The following is a 27145-nucleotide window of genomic DNA, read 5'->3' as shown; positions in this document are numbered from 1 at the left end:
ACGGCCCAACCATGGGTTACAATAGTGGATACGGCCCAACCACGGGTAATAATAGTGGATACGGCCCTACCACAGGTTATAGTAGTGGTCTCTATTTTGAGTGCACACCTTGGTGACAGAGTGATTTATGTTCTACTTGGCTATCCGCAGATGCACAACCCTACCACGGTGACAGAGTGATTTATGTTCTGATATGATGTTCTGATGATGATGATGATCATTTATGCTATGCCAAAGAATATTTTGAGTGAAATTATTTCTAAATCTTTGCTCTGATATTTTGATAACATGTTTTGCTTCCGCACTATGAAAATGAAAATGTTTTGTTCTGCATTCTGATTTTTGTAAATGCTCATGTTTATATACTGGTATATGTTCTTTGCTTACTGAGTTGTTGAGAACTCACCCTTTATCTCCATATATTTTTCAGATAATTTTGATGGATCAGCTGGACAACAAGAGAAGGAAGTTTTAGCAGGTATCATGATCAAAGTGGAATAAGTGCTCGAGGGTACAAGTGCTTATTTGAAAGTCGTAGTTAGTAAATTGATTTTACTTTTCGGGTATTTTGATTTGATGAGTTAAGGATAATTTCGAATTTTGGAGAGTTTTTTTTAATTTATGTTATTGAGATTTTCTTTATCGTCCCCATGAAGGAACTTAGATATTTGGATTGATTAAATTGATTAATATTTTATTGGATTTTCTGGATTTTATAGTTGTACTATTTAAGTTGATTTGAGGTATTAAGAATTAACTCTCCGGACCTCCGGGAACGGGGCGTTACATATTATGTTTATTGTATGAAGTGTTACTTATTGAGTATTCAATTTATTTTTGTATATTTTTATATTTTTAAACCACCCTAAGTGATGAAATTTATGATGATGAGACTACAGGACAGGACATGACCATAAGAGGCGAGGTAGAGGCCTAGATAGATGTCATGTTCTGTAACGCCCCAAACCTGGTTGGCTTGGAGAATTACTACCTGTCACTTAAGAACATGATTCCCAACACAACTAAATAAAACTCCAAAACTTTATTAGCAAAACTCAATCTCATGTATTCTAAATAACCACATTGAAAACTCTACAAAGTCATTACTGTAGCAAAATAAATTAAGGAGTCCACAATCTCCCGGTAGTCATAACAAACCAAACTAATAATTTCATAAGTCGTACTAAACCCAAGCCCAAGACATAATTAAATCTAAAAGGCATTAAAACTAAAGGACATCAAAATTCATTCTTCTAACATCCTCTCATCAGCTTAATCATGCTCACCAATCTAATCCAGGTCCTCAGATGGACTCTCCACATCATTTGAAAAATATTATGAAGATAGGGGGTGAGTTATCAACAACTCAGTAAGCAGAGGATATATGCTAGCGTGCAAATATGAGCATTTAAAAAGTATAGCATGCAGAACAAAATATTTTCCAGAGTTATCATGCAGAACAGAACCTATTTTCAAAAGTAACAGAGTGATGGTTTTAAGACAAGTAAAACCCATAATACTTTGGCATAACATAAACTGAGTATCATCACCAGATCAAAACAGAGCATCACATAGAGCAGAGACCATGTTTCATCCCCGTGGTAGGGTTGTGCTAACCCCGGTGGCCAAACCAGGCAGAGACAAAGGTGAAATTTTTCTTTCATTCTTCTTAGAGCCCCGAGTGTACACACAGGAAAGATCACAATAAAACCACTTTATTTCCAAAGTGGGTGCACTCAGAGACAGAGAAGTTGGTACCAACCCAAGCAGAGCAGAGCATAACAGAGTAGAGTAGAGCAAAGCAAAGATAGAGTCAGATACAAATACCAGTACACCATGCCAAAGGTTTTCAGATGTTATATCAAAATAATACAGAGTACCAAAACAGAATCAGATAGTTTACACACGCTGACAACAAAAGCAGAATATCTTTCTAAATAAATGCACAATTTTTCATATTCTCAATATCGCTCCCTTTTTAAGATTTCAGAAACCACATGATAAAATTTAGCTCATGTCTACACAATGCATGTCAGAACATATTTTTCCTTTTCTACACAGACTTCATGAGTATGCAAATAAACGACCGAGGTTGGTTTTGTTTCTCCCAAGTTCTCATTTCATCATAAAAATATACAAAGTTTTCAGAAAATCAACATCAGTCTGAATAATTTGTGTAAAGCCTAGCATAGGAACCCCGCTTGCCTGGACAACTTAGTTTTTCAAAATTTTCCTAAAAAATGTCGAGTTGAATATAAATCGTCACCTATAAAAATAATCACATAATTTTCGTAAGTTTTCAATCAATCACAAATTTCGATATTTAAGCCTAAGCTTCTAAAATAATCCATTTTAATATCTCAAAATTTAAAACCCTCATAATCCTAAAATATATCATCACTTCCTAAAAATCACCAATATCCACCATAACCAACGTTAAACTCAAAACCCCAATATTTAAATTCAAAACAGCCAACAAATTTCATAGCATAAACCAATCTCACACAATGAACTCCATCATCCAATCCAACCGACCCCCCTTACTCCTCGGACTCAGTCCGGCATAACCAACAAATACACAGTAAATATGAGTTAGCACGAAAATACATTTAAATCTCAAAATTTCTTTGGAAAAATACTTACAATGCTATAATATAATTTTTGAAAGATCACGGAGGTGCTAGAAGCGGCAACGCAGCAACAAAACAGTGCCAAATGCACTGTGGCCGTGGGTCTCAAAAACCCACTATTAAACAGGAGTAAACGAAGACCTGAGATTGATAGGGTATGGCTTAGGGATGTCGATAAAGTTAGTGGTGGTGGTGGTTGGCCGTGGGTGGCGGCGTAGAGGGCAGTCGAAGGCTAAAATACCCAAAACGGAAAATATTGATGGATGTGCTTCACTAGTGACGGATCGGAGGTGGGGTTGGGTCCAATGGGTTGCTAGGAGGTCGAGGATGATGTGGTGAGAAGATGGTGGCCGGAGGTGGCACGACGGTGGTGTTGGAGTGAAGATAGTGCCGAGGCTTGGTGTGGTGCGTGGGGGCTATCGGCGCCGAGTTAGGGGCTGAAATTACAGGGGGAATCGCCAATCGAATGGGAGGTGAGAGGGAGGGGCGGTGTCGGTCACCGCCGGCGCACGGCAGTGGGCTGGGGGAGATGGAAAATGGACGGGAGAGGAGAGAGGGAGAGACGTGCGTGCGGGAAGAGCCAGGAAAGAAAAGAAAAAAAAAGGAAAAGAAGAAAAAAAACGAGGAAAGAGAAAATGTAGGGAAAGAAATGAGGTTCAATCCTCACATATTGGGTCATAAAAATGATCCAACGGAAACGATTTTTAAAACAGCAAGTGAAATAAAATAATTCAAATGTAATGATTAAAATGAAAATAAATAATTAAAACCAACAATAAGTTAATTTAATTTGAAAAGAAATTTAAACGCATAACAATAATTAATTTAGAGAAAGCACTTCAAAAATAATTTTCGTAAACTAAAAATCATAAAAATAACCCAACTAAAAATCCAATAATTTTAAAGCAAGAGAAAAAATTTTTAAATTAATAACAAATAATCTTTCAATTAAAAAAAATACACTAAAATACGGGGTGTTACATGTTCAGTTTATGATTTAAGATTTAAATAAATTATTCTGATAAGCATATGAGACTTTCGTATATTTTTAAATAAGTACTTCCACAGACTCTATTTTGAATTTTAAGTATTTATTAAACTTTGTTTTATTTATAGAATCTTTCGCATCTGGCGCGTTGTGAAAAAGAAAAGTTATAAGTTCAAGTTTAGTAGCACACTGGCTCTCCAAAAATTCTAAAAATGTCTTTATTGGGGAGCGGGGTGTTACACTGCCTTATACTAGATGTCGCTCGATTGACAGAAGGGATATCATGCAAGTGGCAACCCACACACACACACCACTTGCCAAGTGGCAAGCATGCACACGTTCATCCTCCCAAGGATGATTGAGGGTTTTGTGCTTTGACCTTTTTAGCCATCAGCTTCATTGAACCAAGACACATGAGGACGGTTACTTTTGGAAACTTGGGTTTCGGATGAAGAGGTTTCACACACCACTTGTCAAAGGGACTCTTGATTTTCCCAAAGTGACACCAAGATGAGGAGGATGAGGGGTTTTGGCCATGCTTGAGTCTCTTGCTTTTCCAAGGCTAGAATGTGAGATAAGGAAGGATGTCTATAAAAATGGAAGGGCCGATGGGTGAAGGGTCTTTTTGGACAAATTTCAAGTTCTCACTCTTACTTCTCTTCTCCTCCAATATGCGCTTCTCTTCTCCTCCAATATGCCTAAGCCATTTTCTCACCATTTTTGTCATCATTTCTTGCCAACCATACACCATACCATACATGTACCCTCCACCTTCATCCAACAGATCTCACGAGTGAAGAAGAAAGTGGTGAATCTACCCAAGAAGGAACGTGCACGGTAAGAACCATATGCCCATCTTCATCCACACACACACACCGCCATGTTGAGTGAAGTTGGATCCATGCTTTATTCTGCACATGCACATTCGGGAAATGCTAGGGTTTCTTCTTGAGGGAAGAATTGACCCACCACTAGCATTATACATGTGAGCATGAGATTTTGGAAGAGAGAAAGGCCACGACCGCCCTCTTGAGTTGAAACTACGATCCCTTATCTCTATAGTGTTTGGTCATATGAGTGAAGTCCGAATGTAGGAGGAACCCTTCTAGTCATGAAATGGAGTTCATGAGCCAAAAGGGAGTAAACCCTAGACAAGCCACTCCCACACATGCATCAACTCTAATTTGGGCTTTTGCTTGTGTCTTCATGTAATATTGTTTAACATATTTTAAGCTTGTTATTTGTTAACTCTTCAAATTTTCTATAAGTAGACTATCAACTTACTTTAGATAATGTTTGTATATGTCGTGTAAACGTTGCATTTATTTGTTATCGTATGCTCTCGTTGATTGATGATAATATCTTGCTATGAAATTGGATTTACATGTTGACCTTGCCATACTTACTTGTTATGATGTTTTTGGGTATGGTTAGAATATAGTAGGTCAAGTTGTTGGTTATAAGATGATTTATGAGTTTCAATGATTTGGCCATGTCTATATGTATATGCACGGGTTTAAACATTGTTCTTCTATTGGTTATGAGTTAAGTGCTTTGCCTATGTCGTAAACTGAGTATTCGAATCTTCTAATATTTTTAAGTCGTAACCTGAATTTTCAATGTTTGACTACATGATTACATGACTCACGGCATTCACATGTTCATATGGTCCAGGAAAAGAAAAGTGTTACGAGTCTTATGCCACATGCATTTGGGTTGTATATCAGTTTCAGAGAAAAGAGTCTGTACATATTTTAAAACGACCCAAAATGCTAGGACGAGGGATTGTCTCGGAGGAAGTCCTATATCCACTCTAGAGTGTTTAAATTGGAGTGGTAGCCCTTGGGTCGACAAAGTATCGTCGGCGGGCCTCGAATAGATCCTTGTAAAATGGATACTGGAGCGTGGTAGCACCTAAAGCTAGTAGGTGCCTCACACGTGTCATATGAGGTGAAGGCAAAATTATGAACTGCTGCATAGTTAAAGATTATGACATAATCACTACAGTCGAGTGGGGAACCAACGGTGCATAGGGGAGCCGTGAGGTTCCCAACTATATGCTACAAGAAGTGAACAAGGCAATGAGTTAACGATATCTTACTTGTATATTGTTCAATGTGCAAAGATGAAAAATATGTTTTATTTAAAAGTTAAGTTGCATAAGCCAATTTTTTGTGTCAAGCATATGTCTATGCATTCATTTCATGGTTTGTCTTTATATGCCTATGTTATCTATTGTATGTTGTTTGTTTCCTTATTGAGATTTCTTGAAATCTCACCATGATAATTTACATTACCATTCCCAATCTGGAATGGTAGAAGTTGGTACAGGACAAGAGACCGAACATGGGGGGAAGCACAAGAGGCTAGCACCCCGGATAGTCAAGGAGGCCCTAAAGAGGCCTGAGAGCTCTTCGGAGCTATCCATAGTGGAGAGACTTGAAGCTATCGACCATTTCATTACAGAAGTGCTACAACTTTTTGAAGAGCTAAGGAGGATACTTAACAAGGACAAGGCCAAATAGAGAAGACCTTGTAGGGTTTTGAGAAGGACCTCGGAATATTTTAGTCAAATGGAAACAAGAAAAGAAAAAGGGGTTTATGGTTTATTTTTGGAGATCCCTCTTGTTTTGGGAGATTTCAAAACACTGTTTATTTTGAAGTACTTTGAACAAAATGAAATCTTTTGGGATAATTAATTTGAGTAATGCTATTATGCCACCTCATTTTGTCCCCTCATTTTGACCGCTCATGCATTTATTTCTTTTTTTCTTTTTTCTTTTACCTACTGATTAAGGAAGTGATTGTTAGTGTATTTGTGTATTTTTTTAATTTTTAAAAATATTTAAATATGTTAAAAAAAGGTAAAGAAAAAATGAAGAAAAAAATAAAAGTAAAATTTGTACTATTGGGCACGCCCAACGGTGAAAGTTTGGCAGCACACTAGCACTACCCAAGTATTTTACAAATTTGCTTTAAATCTTACTTAGATTTAAATGAATTTTCGTTGCGATTTATCGCATACTGCTAGAATATTATAGATGCATTGCATCTTAATTGTCATGTACAGGGGGTATGTAGCCTTGAGTTATATGTCCTGATGTTTCAGTCACTATCCAATCCCAAGCGGGAACTAGGGGTGTCACATCATGTCTGGAATTTTTTTGCTGAGGCTAGGCCCTATAGGACTAATGAAAGGAAACTAGATCGAATTAAGAACAATTATAAGCTATTTTGTTGGATACTCGAAAAGATCAGTCTTGATGTAATATTTGGCAAGGATATAATTTTTCTTGTGTTTTTGTATATATAAGTATCTTGTTGGAATGAGTCTGGCCTTCTCGAATACAATTCAAGCCTGGAAAACTTTGTTCAATTTAAAGAATTGTGAGCTATTAAATTGTTCTAGTTTTCTTTTTTGATTCTCGAATACATTAATCGCAAATCAGAAATAGTCAGATAGAGTACTTCTAATTCAAACGCTTGATGTCATGCAACAATACTTTTATAGGGCTTCACACAGCATATAGGTAACGTTTCTGAACTGCTACAATTGAGTTCTCTCCTTATAAAACATCACCAGATCATCACAAGATCATATCCTCACATCAAATTAGCAAGCACTCCCCGCGAGAACACAACCAATAACAAATATCGATATCATGAACGCCGCATCGTCCCTGCTAGCTCCCATTGCTAAGAGGTAATAATAAGAAGCAAAGCTTTTGGTACCTATTTGAGTTAATTTCCTAGCTTTTATATAATTATTCTCTCTCTCCATAGTTTTTGTCATTCGTTGTGATATTTCGAAATCTCCCGTAATAGAATTTGGAATATGCAGGTTAGTAGGCAAGGTTGCTTTGATAACCGGAGGTGCAAGTGGCATTGGTGAGAGTACGGCAAGACTATTCGCTGAACATGGTGCTAAGGTCATCAATGCTGACGTCCAAGATGAGCTTGGTTTCTTAGTTTCCCAAGACAAAAGCATCAATGGTGCCATTTCCCACGTCCACTGCGATGTCACTAGCGAGTCTGATGTCCAGAATGCTGTCAATACTGCGGTGTCGAAGCATGGAAAACTAGACATAATGTTCAACAATGCTGGCTGTATTGGCCAAAACAAAGCATCCATTTTAGACCACGAGCAGAAGGATTACAAGACTGTTTTTGATGTGAATGTCTTGGTGTAACGCCCCGATCCCGGAGGTCCGGAGAGTTAACTCTTAATACCTAATGTGACTCCCCCAAATTCCGCTTGGGATTGGACGGACATTTGAAGTGTCGAGACATGCAACACAAGGTTACCTGCCCCCGTTCATGACATATAGGATACAATATTCCTAACATGCATCTAGCATTATGCAATATTCGCAACGGATAATTTTTTTCTTTAGCAATACTATGCACCAAACTAAAATATCCCAAATACTTAAAACATACTCCATACTTAACGACATACTAAACAACTAAGATCACAATAATAGTCCATAAGGTTGTGATCAAAAGAGTGCTGGAGATTGAACTCCACCAATACAAGTAGTAATCTGAGGTAACTATTGTAATACCATCTACGTCGCACCGTCGCTTAGTCGGCCGTTTCCAGTTGGTCGATTCCCGGTTCTCCTTCAGATCCTATAACAAAATCTACCATTCGGGGGGAATGGTAGTTGGGACTACCATAGTGAGATTTGATTACAAATCTCAGCAAGTTAACGGAAAACTTCCACACAGGTTAATGATGCATGCATGGCAGTAAAAGTATGAATGCATAATCAAATCATAAGTAATCATAGCATAACTTGACATAGAACATAACATAACTGGCATAACTTAAACTGAAACTGAAGCTTAGCATGAACGTGACTTGAAACATAGCATGAACATGAACTTGAAATATAACATGGATTTAAAACATAACATGAACGTGAACATGCATAATTTGAACATGAACTTGAGCATGACATAACATAGATGTGAACTTGGAACATAACGTAAATGTGTACATAACATAACATGAACTTGAAACATATTCTTGTCTCATGGGATTACCATGATTGCGTGAACGTAAACTTGAACGTAACATAACGTGAACTTGAAACATGACTTGAACGTGAAATACATGAACTTGAAATCTTAGTCAATAGACTTAATCATTAAAGTGACCATATGGATACTACACAGGTCCCCTTGAGTTGTGTGTCCCTGCCGATTACCGCATCACATCACAGGTTTCTATACCAGCTGTGGGTGCGTTAATACGTACTCCACAGTTGTTGTGGCCCCACGTATTCTACGTGTCACAATTGTTGTGTCTCACGTAGTGTATGCTCTACAGTTGTTGTGGCCCCATACTTCATGCTCCACAGTTGTTGTGGCCCCATGACTTATTTGTTTGTGCCACACTTGCTGTGGACACACGTAACGTAATGTGTGGCACCATCGGCGTTAGTGCCTGGCGCGCTCCGGTGACCAGCTAATTAGGCCCCATTCGCAACCTGTTGACTGTACTTTGTCAACCTAGGGAATTTCACACCTATTTAGACACTCCAGCGTGAACAAAGGAGTTTCACTAGGATATTACCCCATCCTAGCGCTTAGGGTCGTGATTGACATGAATAACTTAACTGGCATACATGACATTTCGTAACGTGACGTAACATGATCGTGACATAAAAGACAAAAGTCCTGACGTAGCATAACATGACATGAAGATAAGATGACAGACATGACATACTTCAAGACATAAATGTAACAGAATACATTTCATAACATGGCATACATGTAACATGCAACATTTCGTAACATGGCATACCAAATAACAGACAACATTTCATAACATGTGACAGTGAATCTTACATGACATGAAATACATGTAACAGATGACATACTTAACTTAACATGACATGCTTGCAATGTATAGGAATACGTGACAGAATATCTTTTGTAACAGATGAATAATTCATGACAGAATAAATTCTGTGTAACAGATAAATATGTAATGACTTGGCATGACACATATGATAACATGCATACATACAATTTAGTTCCCTTACTTATCACTCATACACATTAAATGATAGTAAGTTAAAAGCTAACTTACCTCGATCGTCGCGTTCTACTAGAATAAAGCACGAAACACGAGGAACTGTAAAAGGTTATTCTAAAAGTTAGAAATTAATTACTAACAATTAGAAATGTGAAAAGAGACAACTTAGAGTAAAATTACCATTTTACCCTCTACATGTGGGTAAATGACCATTTTACCCCCTAACTTAAGGATTTGATATCCTAATTCCAAAAAATTACCAAAATTTACATTCCTCATGTAAATTTTGTCCCAAACTCAAATCTCAACTCAGAAAAATTTAAAACCAATCACAACTATGAAAAACTCACTATGGCCGAAACCTACATAGGCCATTTGTCTTATTTTGGTTGCAATTCTTTCAAGTTCCAAAACTCATGAATAAACCAAAATCTTGTAACAAAGATCTTCCTATCCTAAGTTTAAAAACACCCTTAAAACTATCCATTAAGAAAAAGCTAATTATCAATACCAAACTTTTTGTAAAAAGACCCAAACTTTTTAACAAAAAGTAAACCTTAAATCACAAGTTTTGACCTTAATAAAAACATCTCCAAGAATTCCAAAAAATCAAATCTTACTTCTAACATATTCATAACATCATCCTAAGATCAAACATGCTTTAAAACATCAAACAAAACTCACCAAAAAACACAAAACAACACTTGGAGTTTTTGGTTTTAAACTTAGTCCAAAACAGAAACTGATTTTCCCAACTAACTATGATCAATCTCTTGATCCATGGCTTAAAGACATGTGATCTTCAAACTAACACATCACATGGTTTAAAAATGTGTCCTAAAGAAGATCCAACCATCAAACTTAAAATCACATGGCTAAAATTTAATAAAACATGGATCTAACTCAAAAACATCAAAGTTTAGGCCTAACCAAAATCCTCTTGCATAGAAAATCGTATCTTTAAAAATAATACTAAATATCTTCGAAATAACATCCTAACATGTATATAAGAGGCTTAGGATCATCATATAAAAATATCAAAGCCTTTGGAATAAAATTAAACCACGAAATATTCAAACTTTCACCAAACAGAAACTGTTTTTCCACTTCCAGTTTTCAAGTTTCTAACTCTAAGCAAATCTATCATCAAAAGCTTTATTCATGCAACAAAACCTCAATGAACATTCATAAACACATGTTAACAACACTCCATAAAATTTTCGGACCAAGTTAAGTCCATTAGCTTGGTCAAAACTTCCAAAACATAACAAACTCTCCAGCTTCAAGCCCAGAATGACCTTTCCATGGTTAAAAATACTTTTGACTGACCAAATGAGAATGGAATGAGACTAATAATATATCCACGAAAACTAGGCTCAAAGGTGAACAACTTATGTGAAGGAATCATCGTGCGAAAATACTTACAAAGGGTCGTAAATGGCCACGTAAAAAGTCCCAGAAATCTGCCCAAGAGAGAGCTCTTTTGGGTTTCTCTCTAAGAACGGGAGAAAGAAGTGATAAAATGGAGAGAAGTATGTCTTGCACGACTTTAGACTTCTGGAGGGAGAAGTTATGGGCTTGAATGACCCTTGATTGGATGTGGATATGTGACATAAAGTGGAGAATAGAGAGGGGCAGAGACTGCTTGCAGCAGCTGTGAAAGATGGAGGTTGATGGAGTGGATTTCTCCTTCACATCAAGGCACTATTGGGTGCAGCCAATGGCAGTGGATGGTCTGCCATGTGGGGAGGAAACTTCTCCAAGAAGCTTTGCCAAGGTGGCCAATTTCGTGGGCCTTGGTGGGCCCCACCAAGTGGGCTTCAATTTGGGGTTTAAAGGGGGTTTGGTTAGGGTTTGAGATGCCATCAAGCCCAAAATTAATTTTTCTTGGCCCAATCAAATTCCCAAGGTTTAAAAGGTTGAATAATGATGTCATAACAAGGATTTGATTAATTAATAGCATGTGGAAGTGATTTAATCAAGTGATTAAACACAATGCTAGAAATCGGATTAAAAAGGGTTTGGAGGCCAACTTTAGGGTTTGGGAAAACCATTTAGGGTTTTGGTTTCAACCAAGCTTTTGGGGTTTCAATTGGATTCCAATCATTTAGGGTTTTGCTAGGGTTGAAACCCTCTTTGGTCTGGCACAATTTGGTTGAACAGATGAAACACAACTTTGCTTAGGTGGCATGATCTCACACCTTGATTCCTTCACAAATCTATCTAATGGTTCTTCTTTGTGTCAAGTGCCTAATACCATTCACTAAGTGTGGCTAAAATCTTGCCAAGTGTCCAAATAAAACTTCTCTAACCTAATTTGAACATTCCACACTGTGATTTTGAAAACACTGCAATGGGTGCGCTTATCGAGATTACTATTCACTCCAAAAAAATACATAATAAACTTAGTACTAAAAAATTCTAAATATTCATATTAACTTATAGTGAAAATCGTTTAACGAAATTCAACCCCGAAGTGCCCCTAAAAATAATTTCATAATTTTCAACAAACGTTTCGTCCGGAATTATGAAAATAAGTTAATGCGCCACAAAATCCAAAATAATCCTCTGAGTCTAATGGCGTAGACCATAACGCATTCTGACACTTCTAACTACCTCAAATAATTAAACTCATATTACTTGCACCATAGTGAGTGATAACACTGACTATGTTGATAGACTAAAACCTATGCGATTGGTCGATTTGTAAAAACTTATGGAATTTTCACGAGATTCCTAAAATCAATAGAAATTCCACCAATGAATATCTAGCGGGCTGTTATACCTAATATGAACTTCGATAATACAACTATGAATCCAGAAACTTTCAAAAAATATTAATTCATTTACTCAACCCAAAAATCTATGTTCCTTCATAAAGACAATAAAGAAATTCTCAATAACATAAATTAAAAACTCTCCAAAGACTCGAAAATATCCTTAATTCATCAAATCAAAGTAACCGAAAATAAATCAATTTATGACTACGACTCTTAATAAGCACTTGTACCATCAGACACTTTTTCCACTATGATCATCATACCTTGTTAAAATTTCCTATTCTTGTTCTCCAACTGGACCATCAAAATTATCTGAAAAATATATGGAGATAAAGGGGTGAGTTATCAACAACTCAGTAAGCAGAGGACATATGCTAGCGTGCAAATATGAGCATTTACAAAGTACAGCATTCAAAACAAAATATTTTCCAGAATTATCATGCAGAACAAAACATGTTTTCGAAAGTAACAGAGCGATGGTTTTAAGACACATAAAATCCAGAGTACTTTGGTATAACATAACCTGAGCATCATCATCACATCAAAACAGAACATCTCACAGAGCAGAGACCATGTTTTACTCCTGTGGTAGGGTTGTGCTATCCCCGGTGGCCAAACCGGGTAGAGAGAGAGGTGAAATCTTTTCCTTATTTTTCTCGGAGCCCCGAGTGTGCACACATGAAATACCACTATAAAACCACTTTGTTTCCAACGTGGGTGCACTCAGAGACAGAGAAATTGGTACCAACCCAAACAGAGCAGAGCATAACAAAGCAGAGCAGAGACAGAGTCAGATACAAAATCAGTACATCATGCCAAAGGTTTTCAAATGCCATATCCAAAATAGAACAAAATACCAAAACATAACCAGGTCATTCTTACATACTGAAAACAAAAGTCGGAGCATCTTTATAAATAAATGCACAATTTTTCAGAATTCTCAAATATCGCTCTTTTTCAGATTTTAGAGACATATAAGAAAAGTTAGCTCATGTCTACACAATGCATGTCAGAAAATAATTTTCCTTTTCCACACAGATTTCATGAGTATGCAAATAAAGGACCAAGGTTGGTTTTGTTTTTCCCAAGTTCTCATTTCATCACAAAATATGCAAAGTTTTCAGAAACTCAACCTCAGTCTCAATAATTCGTGTAAAGCCTAGCATAGGAACCTCGCTTACCTGAACTTCTTAGCTTTTCGAAAGTTTCCTCAACAATGCCAAACGAAAAATAATCGTTACCTATAAGAAAATCACATAAACTTTCATAAATTTCCAATCAATCTTGTATTTCGATATTCAAGCCTAAAACTTATAAAATAATCCATTTTTAATTTCTCAAATCCAAAATTCTCATTATTCCTAAAATACCAACATCGCTTTCTAAACTCATCAATATCCAACATAATAACTCCGACTAAAACATTAAATTCTAACTTATTTATGATTGAGATCTTACTATAATTTATAAAACTAAAATAACATAACTATATCGAAGTCATTATAAATAGATAATCGTACTTTTGTTTAAATAAAAAATACTCTTTTAAAAGGATTCAAAATAAGATTTTGCACTTACCGATCACTTCAAAAATTTGTCAACATTTACAAGATAAATATTCCGTTAAAATATCAGTCTCTTAAAAAAACCCAACTTATCAAAATCATTTATGTAAACTTGGAAAATTTTAAAGTTTACAAATACTTATTAAAGGTTTAAAACACAATAATGAAACTTGTAATCTCAAAAGTAACAATGTAAGTTTATTTATTTATTAGATCAACTATGCAATAGCTTACGAAATTCTTCGTCATTTGAAAACATGATCAGAGGGCATAACAGTTATTACTCCTATTCTATTAGGTTACAGACTTACCCATATATATATATATATATATATATATATAAATATATATACACAACAACATGGAAAACAAAAGAAACGAAGTGCAGCGGCAATGACTTACGACTAAACCGAGAGTATGCGTGGAGGGGCATGGCTCGACGGCTAGTTGGAGGAGCTACGGTGGCGCGACTAGAGTGGAATGGAGGTGTCGTCGAGCTAGGTTGAGCACGAAAGAAAGAAAGGGAAAGGTGAGCGAGAGAGAGAGACACATGATGAGGGAATGAGGGAGACACCGAGAGAAAACAGAGGAACACACCAGAAATGGCGTGAGCTTACGGGGGAACTTGAGGCCACGTGCGGCGGACTGGGGTCACCCGGGGCAGTGTCCAATGGTGGAAGCTTGTCCTCCGGCGACTTCTGCTTTCAACAGCATCTTATGCGGCTGCGTTGGTAGTGGCTTAAGGGCAGTGGGTATTTGAGACAAAGATACTCTGTTTTTGAACATCGAAACAGAGGTACTTACGATTTCGTGTGGGCTGAGCATGGTGGCGAGGCTGCTGGATGTAACAGAGGTTGTGGGCTGCAGGTAAACCGTGAGGGTGCAACTACGTGGGAGGCTACGGTGTAGTTTCTGTTTGTTCTTGGCTCTCGATGATGGTTAAGCAGCGTCTCCGTGGGTGGTGCAGTGGCAGAGCAGCGGCTTCCATGGTGGTGTTTTCCGACGTGGGTTCACGGCCATGCTATTGGTGGCGTCAGTTTTCACGTGGGGATGGTGTTTTTTTTTTTCTAAGTGGGTGAGGACCGGGCCGCGGTGATTTTGTGCGGCAGCTAGGTGAGCCGTGACTGGGTGGTTCTGTGATCATTTCTGCATGTGGAGTGGCCGAAAAGCAGTGGATGGTGGCAGACGGGGGAGATGGCAGCAACGGGATGGCTACTTAATCTAGAGTTGAAGATGAACGATAAATCATGAGGAATGAGCGTGAACTATGAAGTTAACTTTGGAATATATATATGGGAAACCGAAAAATAAAACCCTAGAGAAAGCAGGAAGGAGAGACGTGCATGAAGTGAAAATAACATGTGCGTGGCGTGCATGGCATGGAGACTAAAGGGATTTTCTCGTCTTGTGTTTTAGATGGGGCTTTTTCCTTAAAAAAAATTTGGATCTCGATTAACCTCTAATATATATATATATATATATATATAACTTCTCCCACTAATTTTCAGTCCAATAAAAACTTCACCTAATCCAACATATTTAAACATTTAAACCTAGTCGGCAAAATCCCAGAAATGATTCGATATCCATAAAAAATAATATAAAAACAAATTTGAGCTCGTAGTCTAATCCAACAATAATTGCAAATTTCAAGTGGGCTTCGTCATAAAAATTTCAGACCCGAATTCCTTGCTTGGCCCGGGTGTTACCCTTGGGGTCATTTCTGGGGGCAAAACAGGCGGCCAAAGTAATGAGTCCAGCGAAAAGGGGCACCTTTCTATTCACCGCAAGCTGTGTAACACAGTCACATGGATTGGCCTCACACAGCTACCCGGCGTCCAAGCATGCCGTTGTGGGACTAACAAAGAATTTATGTGTTGAGTTGGGTCAGTACAGAATTAGAGTCAATTGCATATCACCATATGGTGCGGCCACCCCTTTATTCCTAAAAGGGATGGGAATAGAGAAGAAGGAAAAGGCGGAAGAGATTTTATCCTCCGCGGCAAATTTGAAAGGGCCAGTTTTGGAAGCAGGAGATTTGGCAGAGGCAACGCTGTTCTTGGCGAGAGAGGAGTCCAAGTACGTGAGTGGGCTCAACCTAGTCATGGATGGGGGTTATAGCGCAACCAATGTAGCTTTTACAAAGACCATACAAAAGTTCTACACCTAAGAACAAAAACATTATGGTCATCTTTTTTCCAAGCATATATATATGCATGTTTTAAGCGTAACCACGAGTCTCAATCGTAATGTTTGTATGTTGAGATCTAAATAATTTCCCATGATGTTCAATAATTGAAATTTAATAGCATATTCCGTTTCTAATCTTGAATCGAGTATTTTATTCTTTATAAAGAGGTTTTCTCATTACTATAATATTTAAATAGGTACGTAGAGGGTATGTTCAAGGTGGATAATTGTTCAATAGCACAGTAATTGAATCAAGATTTTCCCTTATGATCTTCACGGAACACATGCTGGAAACGACAATTGAGAGTACAAGTCAAACAAACAAGCTCTTCCCAAAAATCCTCCAGGTATCGAACACCACATCGCCCTCTATTCCACCAAGAAATAACCACCATCGAATCAATCTCTACTATCACATTTGAAATATTTAATGATTTGCAAAGCCTTAAACCTTTAAGGAGCGCTAGGAGTTCTGCTCTATTGTTTGATCGAAAACCAATAGGATAGGCAAAGGCCTGGGCAAGCAGACCTAAATCATTATGAATAACACCACCAATGCCACAAGAGCCCGGGTTACCGAGACTACTACCATCCGTGTTCAACTTGAACCACCCTGGCGGCGGCTTAAGCCACTTTACCACTTTGCAATAGTTAGCTTTCGGTGCAACCAATTTAATCCGTTGGGCCTCCAGGATAATGCTATCCCAGCGGAACAACCTATTGGGGTTCTAAGCCGCATGATAAAGGGAGCCTATCCACACACAAATAGAATGAACAACAGCTTCATGAGTTTCCAAATTACCTTCCATTCGAGCAAGACATCCTCTCCTCCAAAGACTCCAAGTAACAATAATGGGCATGACAACAATTATAAAACCCACCTGGGAGGAAGAGCTAGAATGCCTGAACCAAGTCATAGAATTAGATTTCCAAGATCTACCAAGAGGAATACCAAAAAGGTTGCCAAAAAAGACCATACTTTTTGAGGAAATTCATCCTCAAATAGAACATGGTTAATATCTTCATGATGGCCTACAATATAATAATCACATTTGGGAACAAGGGGAATACTAATACGGCGCAATCTATCATCCACACTCAAGGCCATATGCCAAGCCATCCAAAAATGGATAGACATTCTTAACGGAAGGCTTTTATGCCAAATCCAAGCATGCCAATCAAGAGAGGAACCTCTGAAACGAGTATAATGCCACACAGATTTGGTAGAGAACATACATGTCTCTGTAGGAGTCCAAACTAGTACATCGTTTTCGGAATTAGGCCCAGATAAAGCGACTATAATATCATCCAGATTATCTTGACCTACTAAGTTCTCAAGAAGATCCACATCCCAACTATCCGGCAATCTATTCTCTTTAACTTTTAGCAGAATTGAACCCACTAATGGCATCTCATTAATTAGAGGACTATTATCCCTCCATTTATCATACCAGCAAAAAATTTCTCATTCGTTAATCTTCCATTTAGAGTTATTCAACAGCAACGGAATATAATTAGCAACCATTCTCCAAAATCTTGACCCTTTAGTAGCATCTACTAGAAACCAAGGTTTTAATCCCACATATTTAGCTTTGAAAAAATTAGCTTATAGAGAAGTACCTTGTAGAAGGTTCCAAGCAAAATGTATATGTAAGGCTCTTTGAGAGTCCTGTAGATGCCGTAAACTGAGTCCCCCTTCTTCCACTGGGTTGCAAATATGTTTCCAAGCCACCCATTTCTTTCTATCTCACCCATTGGATTCTCCCCAAAGGAAATAACTCATCAACCTATGAATCGTGTTGATAGTAGCTTGAGGGACTTGCAAAACAACAAAAAGGTGAAGGGCCTTCTGGATATAACATGCCTTAAGAGAATAAGTTTTTTGCCGATAGACAGAAGCCTCATCTTCAAACCACTGATTTTTTGCCTCACTTATTCCCCATGCCTTCAAGATGAGATTGCTTAAGATGCCCCAGAATTATAGGCACCCCTAGATATTGAAAAGGGAAAGTCCCCTCCACGAATATATAGAATCATCTTCCTTGATAATGTCTCTAGTATAACCTTTGGTCTCCTTTATATAGGCCACCTTGTATAGAGTATTCGTTTTGTGATTAATTAATATTGATCCCAACATGGTATCAGAGAATTCCTTCTAAATCACCTGGTAAAAATTCTACCTATTTTATTTTTTCTGGGGGAGCTATTCTGTTTAACTTTTTTCCGGTACCACTCGTCGTTCCAACGATCTTTTAAGCTTCTTTCTAGTATCTTTTCAAAGGTTTCAACATACTGTTGGAATCCTCCAACAAAGAACTACTCAGAGCTACATCCAGATCTCCAACTAGAGTCTTCACGCATCGCAAGAAGTTTCTACCATGCCTTCTTGCACCTCCATGTTCGTCAGAGCTTCTGCTTCACCCATGTGCACGTGTCCCTCTATCACCTAAGCATCCACATGACCTCCATCAGCACCATTGATCGTCGACTTTTGACCGTTGACTCTGACAGTTGATCAGATGTTTTCTACTTAAATGTTTGCCCTGATTTCATATTTCTAGTCTATGTTTTCATAATATCTCTAGCAATGATTCAAAATTGTATTTCATGTCCAATTCCCATTATTTTGGATGGTACAAACTACACTATTTGGGCTTAATTTATGCGTAGCTTTCTCAAGGGTCTTAAACTTTGGCTCTATGTAACTGGAGATATAATGACATCCACAAAGGGCTCTACTGAGTCTGATAACACCTTTTGGACTCGTTTGATTGATTTGGAGAGTAATCATTATCGTATTCTCACTTAGTTTCATAATACTACCACTCCATGAATTGTTTCTTATTTGGCCCTTTTGATGAGTCATAGTCTTCCTAGGATATACTTTTCACTCCCTACTTATCGGTTGATTGTTCCCAAGAGTACTTACTGATACTTGATCTCTATCAACTAAAGCAAGAACCGTGCTAGAGTATCAATGACAATTTTGCCCACATGCAAATCTTATTTGACCGGCTTTCTCTCTCAGATCCAGCTTGGAGGGATCCAGAGGATGCTAAACTATATGATACACCGAGAGAACATACTTGACTATAATAGTTTTTTATGGCACTACGTGATGATTTTAAACCACTGAGTGAAACTTTAGCATAGGACACCTCGTCAATCATAGGACACAGTCGTTTTTAGCCTTGTTCGAGAAGAGGCTCACTTCTAGACATTGCTTTCCCATCATACCAATTCAGTCTAATCTACCACATCTTCTAGTTCATCATCTTCTCAACCAGAGCCACTTGAAAACGCGAGCCCTCATCGCCCTCCTTCCAAGAATCAGGAATATTGTTGCTATTGTAGACAAATAAGTGTGATTTTTATTATTCTTTTATTTATAATAAATGTCATTTTTCCTTCAATACTATTGATTTTATTTTATTTCTATATATTTTTCTTTATTTTCTTGGATTTGAAAGATTGAGAAGATTTAGTGCGAAAGGAGGGCATTTTGATATAAAATAAGAGACTACGGATCTAGACCAATGAGAGACAGCAAGATCTGAAGAGAGTTGAGGAGATTTGGGCTAAGAAATTTGCTTCCTGAAGGTGTGACAAGAGTTAGGCGATAAGCGAGACATTTTACTTTCTGGGCGAGAAGACATAGCGCATGGCTCCGGGTGGCTAGATTGGGCGACCAGTCTAAGCGATCAACTTAAGCAACCAACCTAAACGACATCGTGGGCAACAACTAGAAAATGCGAGTAGCTTTACTGCTCTGTAGGTTGGTGAGAGAGTTCTATCATCCCGGTAAAGAGTCTTTCCTCTCGGTAGGCGAGGAGACCAGTTATATTCAGTGCACACAACATCTACTTGTTACAATTCTGTGCACTTGCAGATATTTTTAGTACAACAAGTTTTTGGCGCCATTGCCGGTGATTAGTTATTAGTTATTGATATTGATACTAGCTAGATTTTTAGTACTTTGGATTTTATTTTATTAGTTTAAATTGGATCTCAGTTTGATTTTTCTTTTCAGGAATTAGAGGTGCATGCCCCGATGTAAATCATTAGAGCATACACTTTTCGATCTCGAGATTGAAAAAACCATATGTCGAATTAGTAAAGAGAAAAAAGAAAGAGGTCGCTGCATTTAAATTTAATATAGCCAACCAGGAGCACAAGACATTAAGAGACTATGCTATGCCCTTTGTCAGTGGGGCGACATGTAGTATAAGGCGGCCAGCCTAGAAATTTGTGATACTTTTAAACACAAAAGAGTGACAGATGATGTGATTTGACTGAGAATTTTTCCTTTCTCACTTAGGGAAAAAGCAAAAGCTTTGTTGAACTCTTTGCTACCTGGCATCATCACCACCTGGGAGGAGTTGGCCCAAAAATTCTTAGCAAAATATTTCCTTCCGGCCAAGACAGTGAAGTTAAGGAATGATATCACTACCTTCGCCCGATTTGAGGGTGAATCATTATATGAGGCATATGAGAGATTCAAGGTTTATTGCGCAAGTGTCCACATCACGACCTCCTAGCTTGGCTTTAAGTACAAACATTTTACAATAGTTTTGGACCCACAAATTGATCTATTGTTGATGTGGCTGTAGGAGGAGTATCAATAAGTAGGACCCATGAAGCTGCATATGAACTTTAGGAAGAATTGCCATCCAACAACTATCAATGGTCTGTGGAGAGAGCAATATCAAGAAAGACGGCTAGCGTTTTTGAACTTGATTCTATTACCACATTGGCGGCGTAGATGGCAAATCTATCACAACAACTGGGTAAGATAACATTAATGATATTCAAACTAATGTTGTTTGTGATGATTGCGCAGGAAATCATTCAAGTGTAGATTGCCAAGTGGGGAATCCGTTTGCCCAACCGAGTTATGAACAAGCCCATTATGTGTCCAGTTTCCAACGTTAAAATAATCTTTACTCAAATACGTTCAATCATGGATGGAGAAATCACTCTAACTTTCTATGGAACAATAACTAAGTGCTGACTAAACCACCCCAACAGTTTCCACAACACAAGAAGAAGTTAACACTTGAAGATATGATTATGCAGTACATAAAGACTGATATGGTGATCCAAAACAACTTGGCTTGCATGCCAAAGACTGATATTGTGAGCCAAAAAAACTCGGCTTCAATCGGTAATCTTGAGGCACAAATCGGTCAGCTCTTAAACATACTTACCGAGAGGACAACAAGGACTTTACCAAGCAACATTGTGACCAATCCAAGCAACATTAAGAAGTGGGAGACATATGACCAGCCACAGACAATAAATATTGTTAGAATGTTATTAATGCCCACTCATATATCTGAAACTTATTCTCCTTCAATTTCTGATCCACCAATTCCTTTTCCACAAAGATTAACAAAAAATAAGATTGGTAATCAGTCCTCTAAATTTCTTAGTATATTTAAGCAACTGTATATTAATATTCCTCTCAATGAAGGTTTAGAGCAAATGCTTAAATATGCAAAATTTTTTAAGGATATATTATTAAACAAACTGAAGTTGGACGCATAAGACTGTAATGCTAACCGACGAGAGCAATGCAATTTTACAAAAGAAACTGCTGCCTAAGGAACCTGGCCTTAGAGAAGCAAAGCCGACCACTATCTCTCTACAATTGGCGGACATATCTATTAAATACCCTAGAGGACTCATTGAGGAAGTACTAGTGAAACTTGATAAGTTCATCTTCCCGGCCGACTTCATTGTGCTCGATATGGAGGAGGACGAGGAGATCCCTTTGATACTGGGCCGACCTTTCCTTGCGATGGGGAGAACTTTAATCGATGCCCAACAAGGGAAACTCATTTTGAGGGTCGACAAGGAGTAGGTCACTTTTGACGTATTTAAATCTATGGACTTCCCTTCTGAGGTACATTTTTGTTTTCAAATAAGTGACCGAGATGTGGTCATGACCGACGAGACTTATGGAGCTAAATTTCCAAAGCTACCACTTAAGGAACCACCCAAGCTAGAACTCAAATCACTTCCATCAAATTTAAGGAACGAAGTGGCCAAGGAGATCTCCAAGGGGTACACGGCTGCACCTTCAAGGAAAATATTCAATTGGATACCAGAAAAAAAGGGTACATCTCTTACCTTCTCTCATTTTTTGCTTTAGTTTTTCTTCCTTTTTACCATTGAGGATAATTTGTTATTCGAGTTTAGGGGGAAATGATATTATTTTCTTTATTTAAAATAATAGTAATAATAATTGATGATGATGATAAAAAAAAGTATGGTTTGATGAATAAAAAGCCTATAATAAGAATATGATTGAAATTGAATATAATTTTTAGGAAAAATTCTCATTACTTAAGTCTAGTTGTTAATTCTTTACTTGATCTTACTTAATTTGATATTTTCTATATTCAATGAATGCTTCTTATGATCATTAATCGTTTTGCATACCTAGAGAAATTTTATGTGAATTTTGTGAATTTGTATGATCTCAACTTACTCTAGAATTTGTTTAATTACACTCGAGGCAAAATCCTAGACAGAATATTACTGGGGAAATGATTAAGGCATTTTTTTGGACTGATTGAGCCTTTCAAGTTTACCAGTTTATTATCGTTATCCCTAGCCACCACTTTGAGCTTTATTGAATTATATTTTAGCCTTGTATTTTTCTTTCTTGCAAATCTCATATTCCCTACCCTATTTGAGCTTAAACACTGATTTCCTTACCTTTCAAGAGAACAAAATTTAGACAGAGTCACAGACTCACAAGAGCATGAAAGGCAAGAGAAGTAGAAGCTCTGCAAGTAAAGTTAATTATAGCAATATTATCAAAGTAATAAGTTTGGGGGTGTGAAAAGTCAACTTGTCTACTATGTGACCAACAAGAAAAGGTTGACGAGAGTCATCCACAAAGATAGTCGAAAAGGTATGGAATATTTTCATAATGAAAAAAAAAGAAAAAAGAAAAAAAGAAAAGAAAGTCCAACATGGCGAATAGCGGGGTAAAGAGATTGATACTTGAAAGAACAAAAGAAGAGGTATGTTAACAGATTTACAATGATTGAGAAGGGATGTTAGAAATGAGAATACTCTATTTGTATGTTTGTGCTCAAACTTAAGTTCTCTTGTTTTGTTTGAATCTTAAATTTTCTTTGTAGCTTTCTCCCTAGCCTTACCTCACAAACTTAATAATGACCTATTGCTCCTTGGTAATAGTTTCTGTTCTACAATTAGTGGAGAGTATTGTTTTTTTTTTTTTTTTTTGAAGAGCTGATAGCCACACACATAGTGGCTCCGTCCCAAATTTATCAATATGCCCTCACTTATGGCAGATGAATATTGTGGTTACAAGCGAAACATCTAGGAGATTACAAATAAGCAAATAGAACCCTCCCAAATACAAACCAACAAACATAAAGCAGGTAAACAAACTAAACAACTATAATAAGACCAAGACTAAACAGGCCTATATAATAAAACCAATAATCTCTAAACAAGCCTAAAAAAATGACAATCAAAGAACATAAACAAAAAGAACAACCAACCAAGATAAAACTATGATTTTTATATAATTTTTAATACTATTTTATTTATGAAAAATGTCATTTTCCTTCAATACCATTGGTTTTATTTTATTTCTATATATTTTTCTTCATTTTCTTGGATTTGAATGAATGTGAAGATTTAGTGCGAAATGAGAGCATTTTGATTTAAAAGAAGAGACTACGGATCCAAATCGATGAGAGGCACCGAGTTCTAAACAGAGCCGAGGAGATTTAGACTAGGAAATTCTCGATCAGAAGGCACAATAAGAGTTAGGGATAAGTGAGATATTTTACCTTCTGGGTGAGAAGACTTGGCGCAAGGCTCCGACCGACTAGATTGGGCGACCAGTCTAAACGACCAACTCAAGCAACCAACCAAAATGACATCATAGGCAACAACTAGCAAAGGCAAGGAACTTTACCGCTCGGTAGGTTGGCAAGAGGATTCTATCATACTGATTGGGAGTCTTTCCTCTCGGTAGGCAAGGAGACCAACTATATTCAACACGCACGACATCTACCCGGTGGGACCCTTCCGAGTTCTGCAATCAATCTGTTGACCACCAAATCCTCCCAAACACCGTAAATCAAGCCGCTTATTACTGAATCTTCCATTTTAGATAATCTCTTTATTCTTGGGATAATTTCTTTTATGTTAACATTTATCTTTATTTAGAAACTATTTTCTAGATCTTTAGGCTAGATTGTAGCCGCATTTATCTTATTTCCAGATTTGAGTTTTGACATCTATTTAATCTCATCTTGTGTGATGAGTAGGGGAGTTAGTTTTTACGAAAGTCTTGCGTTTAGAGTGAAAATATTCTAGATAGTAGATCTGGAAGAGGCCGATCTGGAGGGTAGAGGCGAGAGCTTCATGCTTCATCAACCAACTCCAACGAAAAACACTAGTTTTATTCTTATTATTTTCAATTTCATTCCGAACTAATTTTTTTTTCTAGAGTTTTGATGTAGTATAGCATTGAACACATAATTTATATTCTAAGTTGTTATATTTTCAATATTTCCATGATTGAGTGTTTATTTTTTGTTCTTAATGCTTGTAATTTTCTAACTAAGTATTGTTTGATCTATTGAATCGCAAAGAGACCGAGAGGTGCTTTGTGATTAAAGTTCTAAAATTAACCACCATTAGTTGAGTGAAAGTAGAGATACTTTATCGTCATTAGTGTGATTTTCATGAAAAATTCAAAAAACTTAATGAGTCTCTAATTAGTTAAATTCACATAGAGATATAGAGTTATTAGTTGGAGATATTTATGTATTGTTCGAGAGAATATATTGAGTAGTTAAGGGATTTTTATCATCAACTTGGGATAATTAGAATTCTATAATGTGAAAGAATAAATTGTGTGGGATTTACTAGGTGTAATCAAACGCTCTAGATCTATTCTTATTATCTTTAAACTCTTAATTTTAATGATCTTTTCTTTAGTTTAGTTTAGATAATCTATTATTTAAATTTCAGTTTACCAAATAGTAATTAATTTAGTAAATTTTAGTATTCGATAGCATAATTAATCCATTTGGGTTCGACATCCGTTTTCTTTAAAAACACTTTACTACTTGATTTTGTGTACTTGCAGATATTTTCAGCACATCATAGACATCCACAACACACTATTGAGAATTGTAGGCATCACTGGAAGGCGCCCCAACCCACAACAATTGCTGCTCATACTGAGAGTCCCACATATCTCATTGGTCCTTCTAGCAAGTCTTCTGAGCCTACTTTCACCCTCTCCAGAGCTGATCTCAAGGATCTAATCAACTAGGCTCTCACCAATTCTAGTAATGCATCTTCCTCTGCCCTCTTAGTCTTGCCAAGTAAAACCTCTCCTTAGATCTTATTCTGCATGTTGCAATCACATGACACCTAACCGATCTACATTTACCAAATCTACACCGTTATGACATTCATCTTCAATACACACAACTAATGGCTTTACTATGACCATTCAAAATATAGGGATGTCCATACATCTAATCTTTCCCAATCTTTTTCATATCCCTAAACTTTCATTCAATCTTCTCTCTGGGCCAATTGTGTGAACCTAGTTACAAGATTGTGTTTGACTTCCTTGGTATTGTTGTATAGGATCCTTGGACTAGTTAGATACATGGGATTGGACATGGAGTTGGGTGATTGTTTCATCTCTCATCCCTCCACCTTCCTAGCCCTAACATTGCTGGAGTTGCATCCACCACTTCTTCACCCTCACTTTCCTTTTGGCACTCTCGTCTTGGTCATGCATCTACATCTCGAGTACAGTCTAAGGGCTTAGTAGGTTCTACATCTACTAGTCCTAGTCTTTTTTATTGCATTTCTTGTCATCTTGGGAAACAACTCATTCCCTCTTAATACTAGTGAGCCTATGGCTTCTACTTGTTTCAATCTAATTTATTCCGATGTTTGGAGATTTTGTAAATGTACCTTTGGTAATACCGTTCCTAGTACGAGTGGCTCAAGATATTGTATAATCTTTGTAGATGATTTCTCTCATAATAAAAAAAACCTGATGTACAACACAACAAACAATGGAGTTTATGCTTTAATCCCTACTCCATCCTCGGATATGATGTAACCATTCACCAAATAAATAGCATCTTAAAAATTACTTCCTATATTCTTTAACCTCTCGTGAGTTTCGCAAACAAAATTATTAAAAGAAATACTGACCGAGACAAATTTTTTAAAATATTTGGTAAGTGTGTGTATATCCAGGAACTTATTACCTACATTTGATATCATTCTCTATTGAGAATGGCAAAAGACATGACTAATTACACATGACATATAGAAGAGAAAGACCTTAGAAATAGAAATATGTCACAAAGAAATATAAACACAACATCAAGAACACATGAGGCTCATTGAGTATACACACAAAGGACGTTAGTTGCACAAACCTGGCAGTGAGAACTAATTCTTTCGATTTCCTTCTTTATTTTCAAGGAATCATCTTTAAATGATCCATCCTACATTAATAAAATGGACAATCGAAAATAATATATGCTTACAACTCCAATTAGGAGGGCTTGTCGTGCATTGAAGCCACCGATCGAGTTTGACACCTATTTTTTAATTAGTGTCTCCACTTTCTCTATCAATTGCTCCAAAATGATATAAATTAAAATCATCATCTGTTCCAAAATATATAGTCTAATGTTGTGGTACTGTGGTCTACGTGCACCTTTGATATATATCTTTGATATAGTCTAATGATATATAAGCCCCGTGCATCTTTGAGGTCTACGTCTCACTTCATGTGAGTACTGTGGTATCGGTTTGTGCTTGTGAGTTCATAATGGAAACAGAGGATTTAGCATCGCAATGGGAGAAGCTACATCTTTCCAAGGAGGAAAGCTCTTTTTTTCATGTCAACC

The 27145-nt window shown here is 37.1% G+C and overlaps 1 protein-coding gene and 1 non-coding gene across 2 annotated transcripts; one reads left to right on the top strand and one right to left on the bottom strand.

Annotated features, from left to right (window-relative positions):
* Positions 1-7280: 7280 nt before the first annotated feature.
* On the top strand, positions 7281-16179 carry LOC108985107 (secoisolariciresinol dehydrogenase-like). The gene is made up of 3 exons (XM_018957273.2): positions 7281-7321; positions 7460-7798; positions 15720-16179. Exons 1-3 carry the CDS (start codon positions 7281-7283, stop codon positions 16177-16179), a joined length of 840 nt encoding a protein of 279 aa, XP_018812818.2.
* A 4447-nt stretch (positions 16180-20626) lies between these two features.
* Positions 20627-20732, bottom strand: LOC118348543. Its single transcript, XR_004801621.1, has one exon. It is a non-coding gene; the product is annotated as a small nucleolar RNA R71 (small nucleolar RNA).
* Between the last annotated feature and the right edge of the window lie 6413 nt (positions 20733-27145).

Source organism: Juglans regia, chromosome 5, assembly GCF_001411555.2.
Source record: "Juglans regia cultivar Chandler chromosome 5, Walnut 2.0, whole genome shotgun sequence".
In the NCBI taxonomy this organism is placed as follows: Eukaryota; Viridiplantae; Streptophyta; class Magnoliopsida; order Fagales; family Juglandaceae; genus Juglans; species Juglans regia.
Note: the sequence above shows the minus strand (reverse complement) of the source record. Positions and strands in the feature narration are given on the sequence as shown.

What these genes read in the sequence shown, in the direction of transcription:
- LOC108985107 (XM_018957273.2), top strand. Translation starts at nt 7,281, where the DNA reads ATGAACGCCGCATCGTCCCTGCTAGCTCCCATTGCTAAGAG. An exon ending in CTAGCTCCCATTGCTAAGAG is followed by an intron (nt 7,322 to 7,459) that starts GTAATAATAAGA and finishes TGGAATATGCAG; the next exon opens with GTTAGTAGGCAAGGTTGCTT. An exon ending in ACTGTTTTTGATGTGAATGT is followed by an intron (nt 7,799 to 15,719) that starts CTTGGTGTAACG and finishes CCGGGTGTTACC; the next exon opens with CTTGGGGTCATTTCTGGGGG.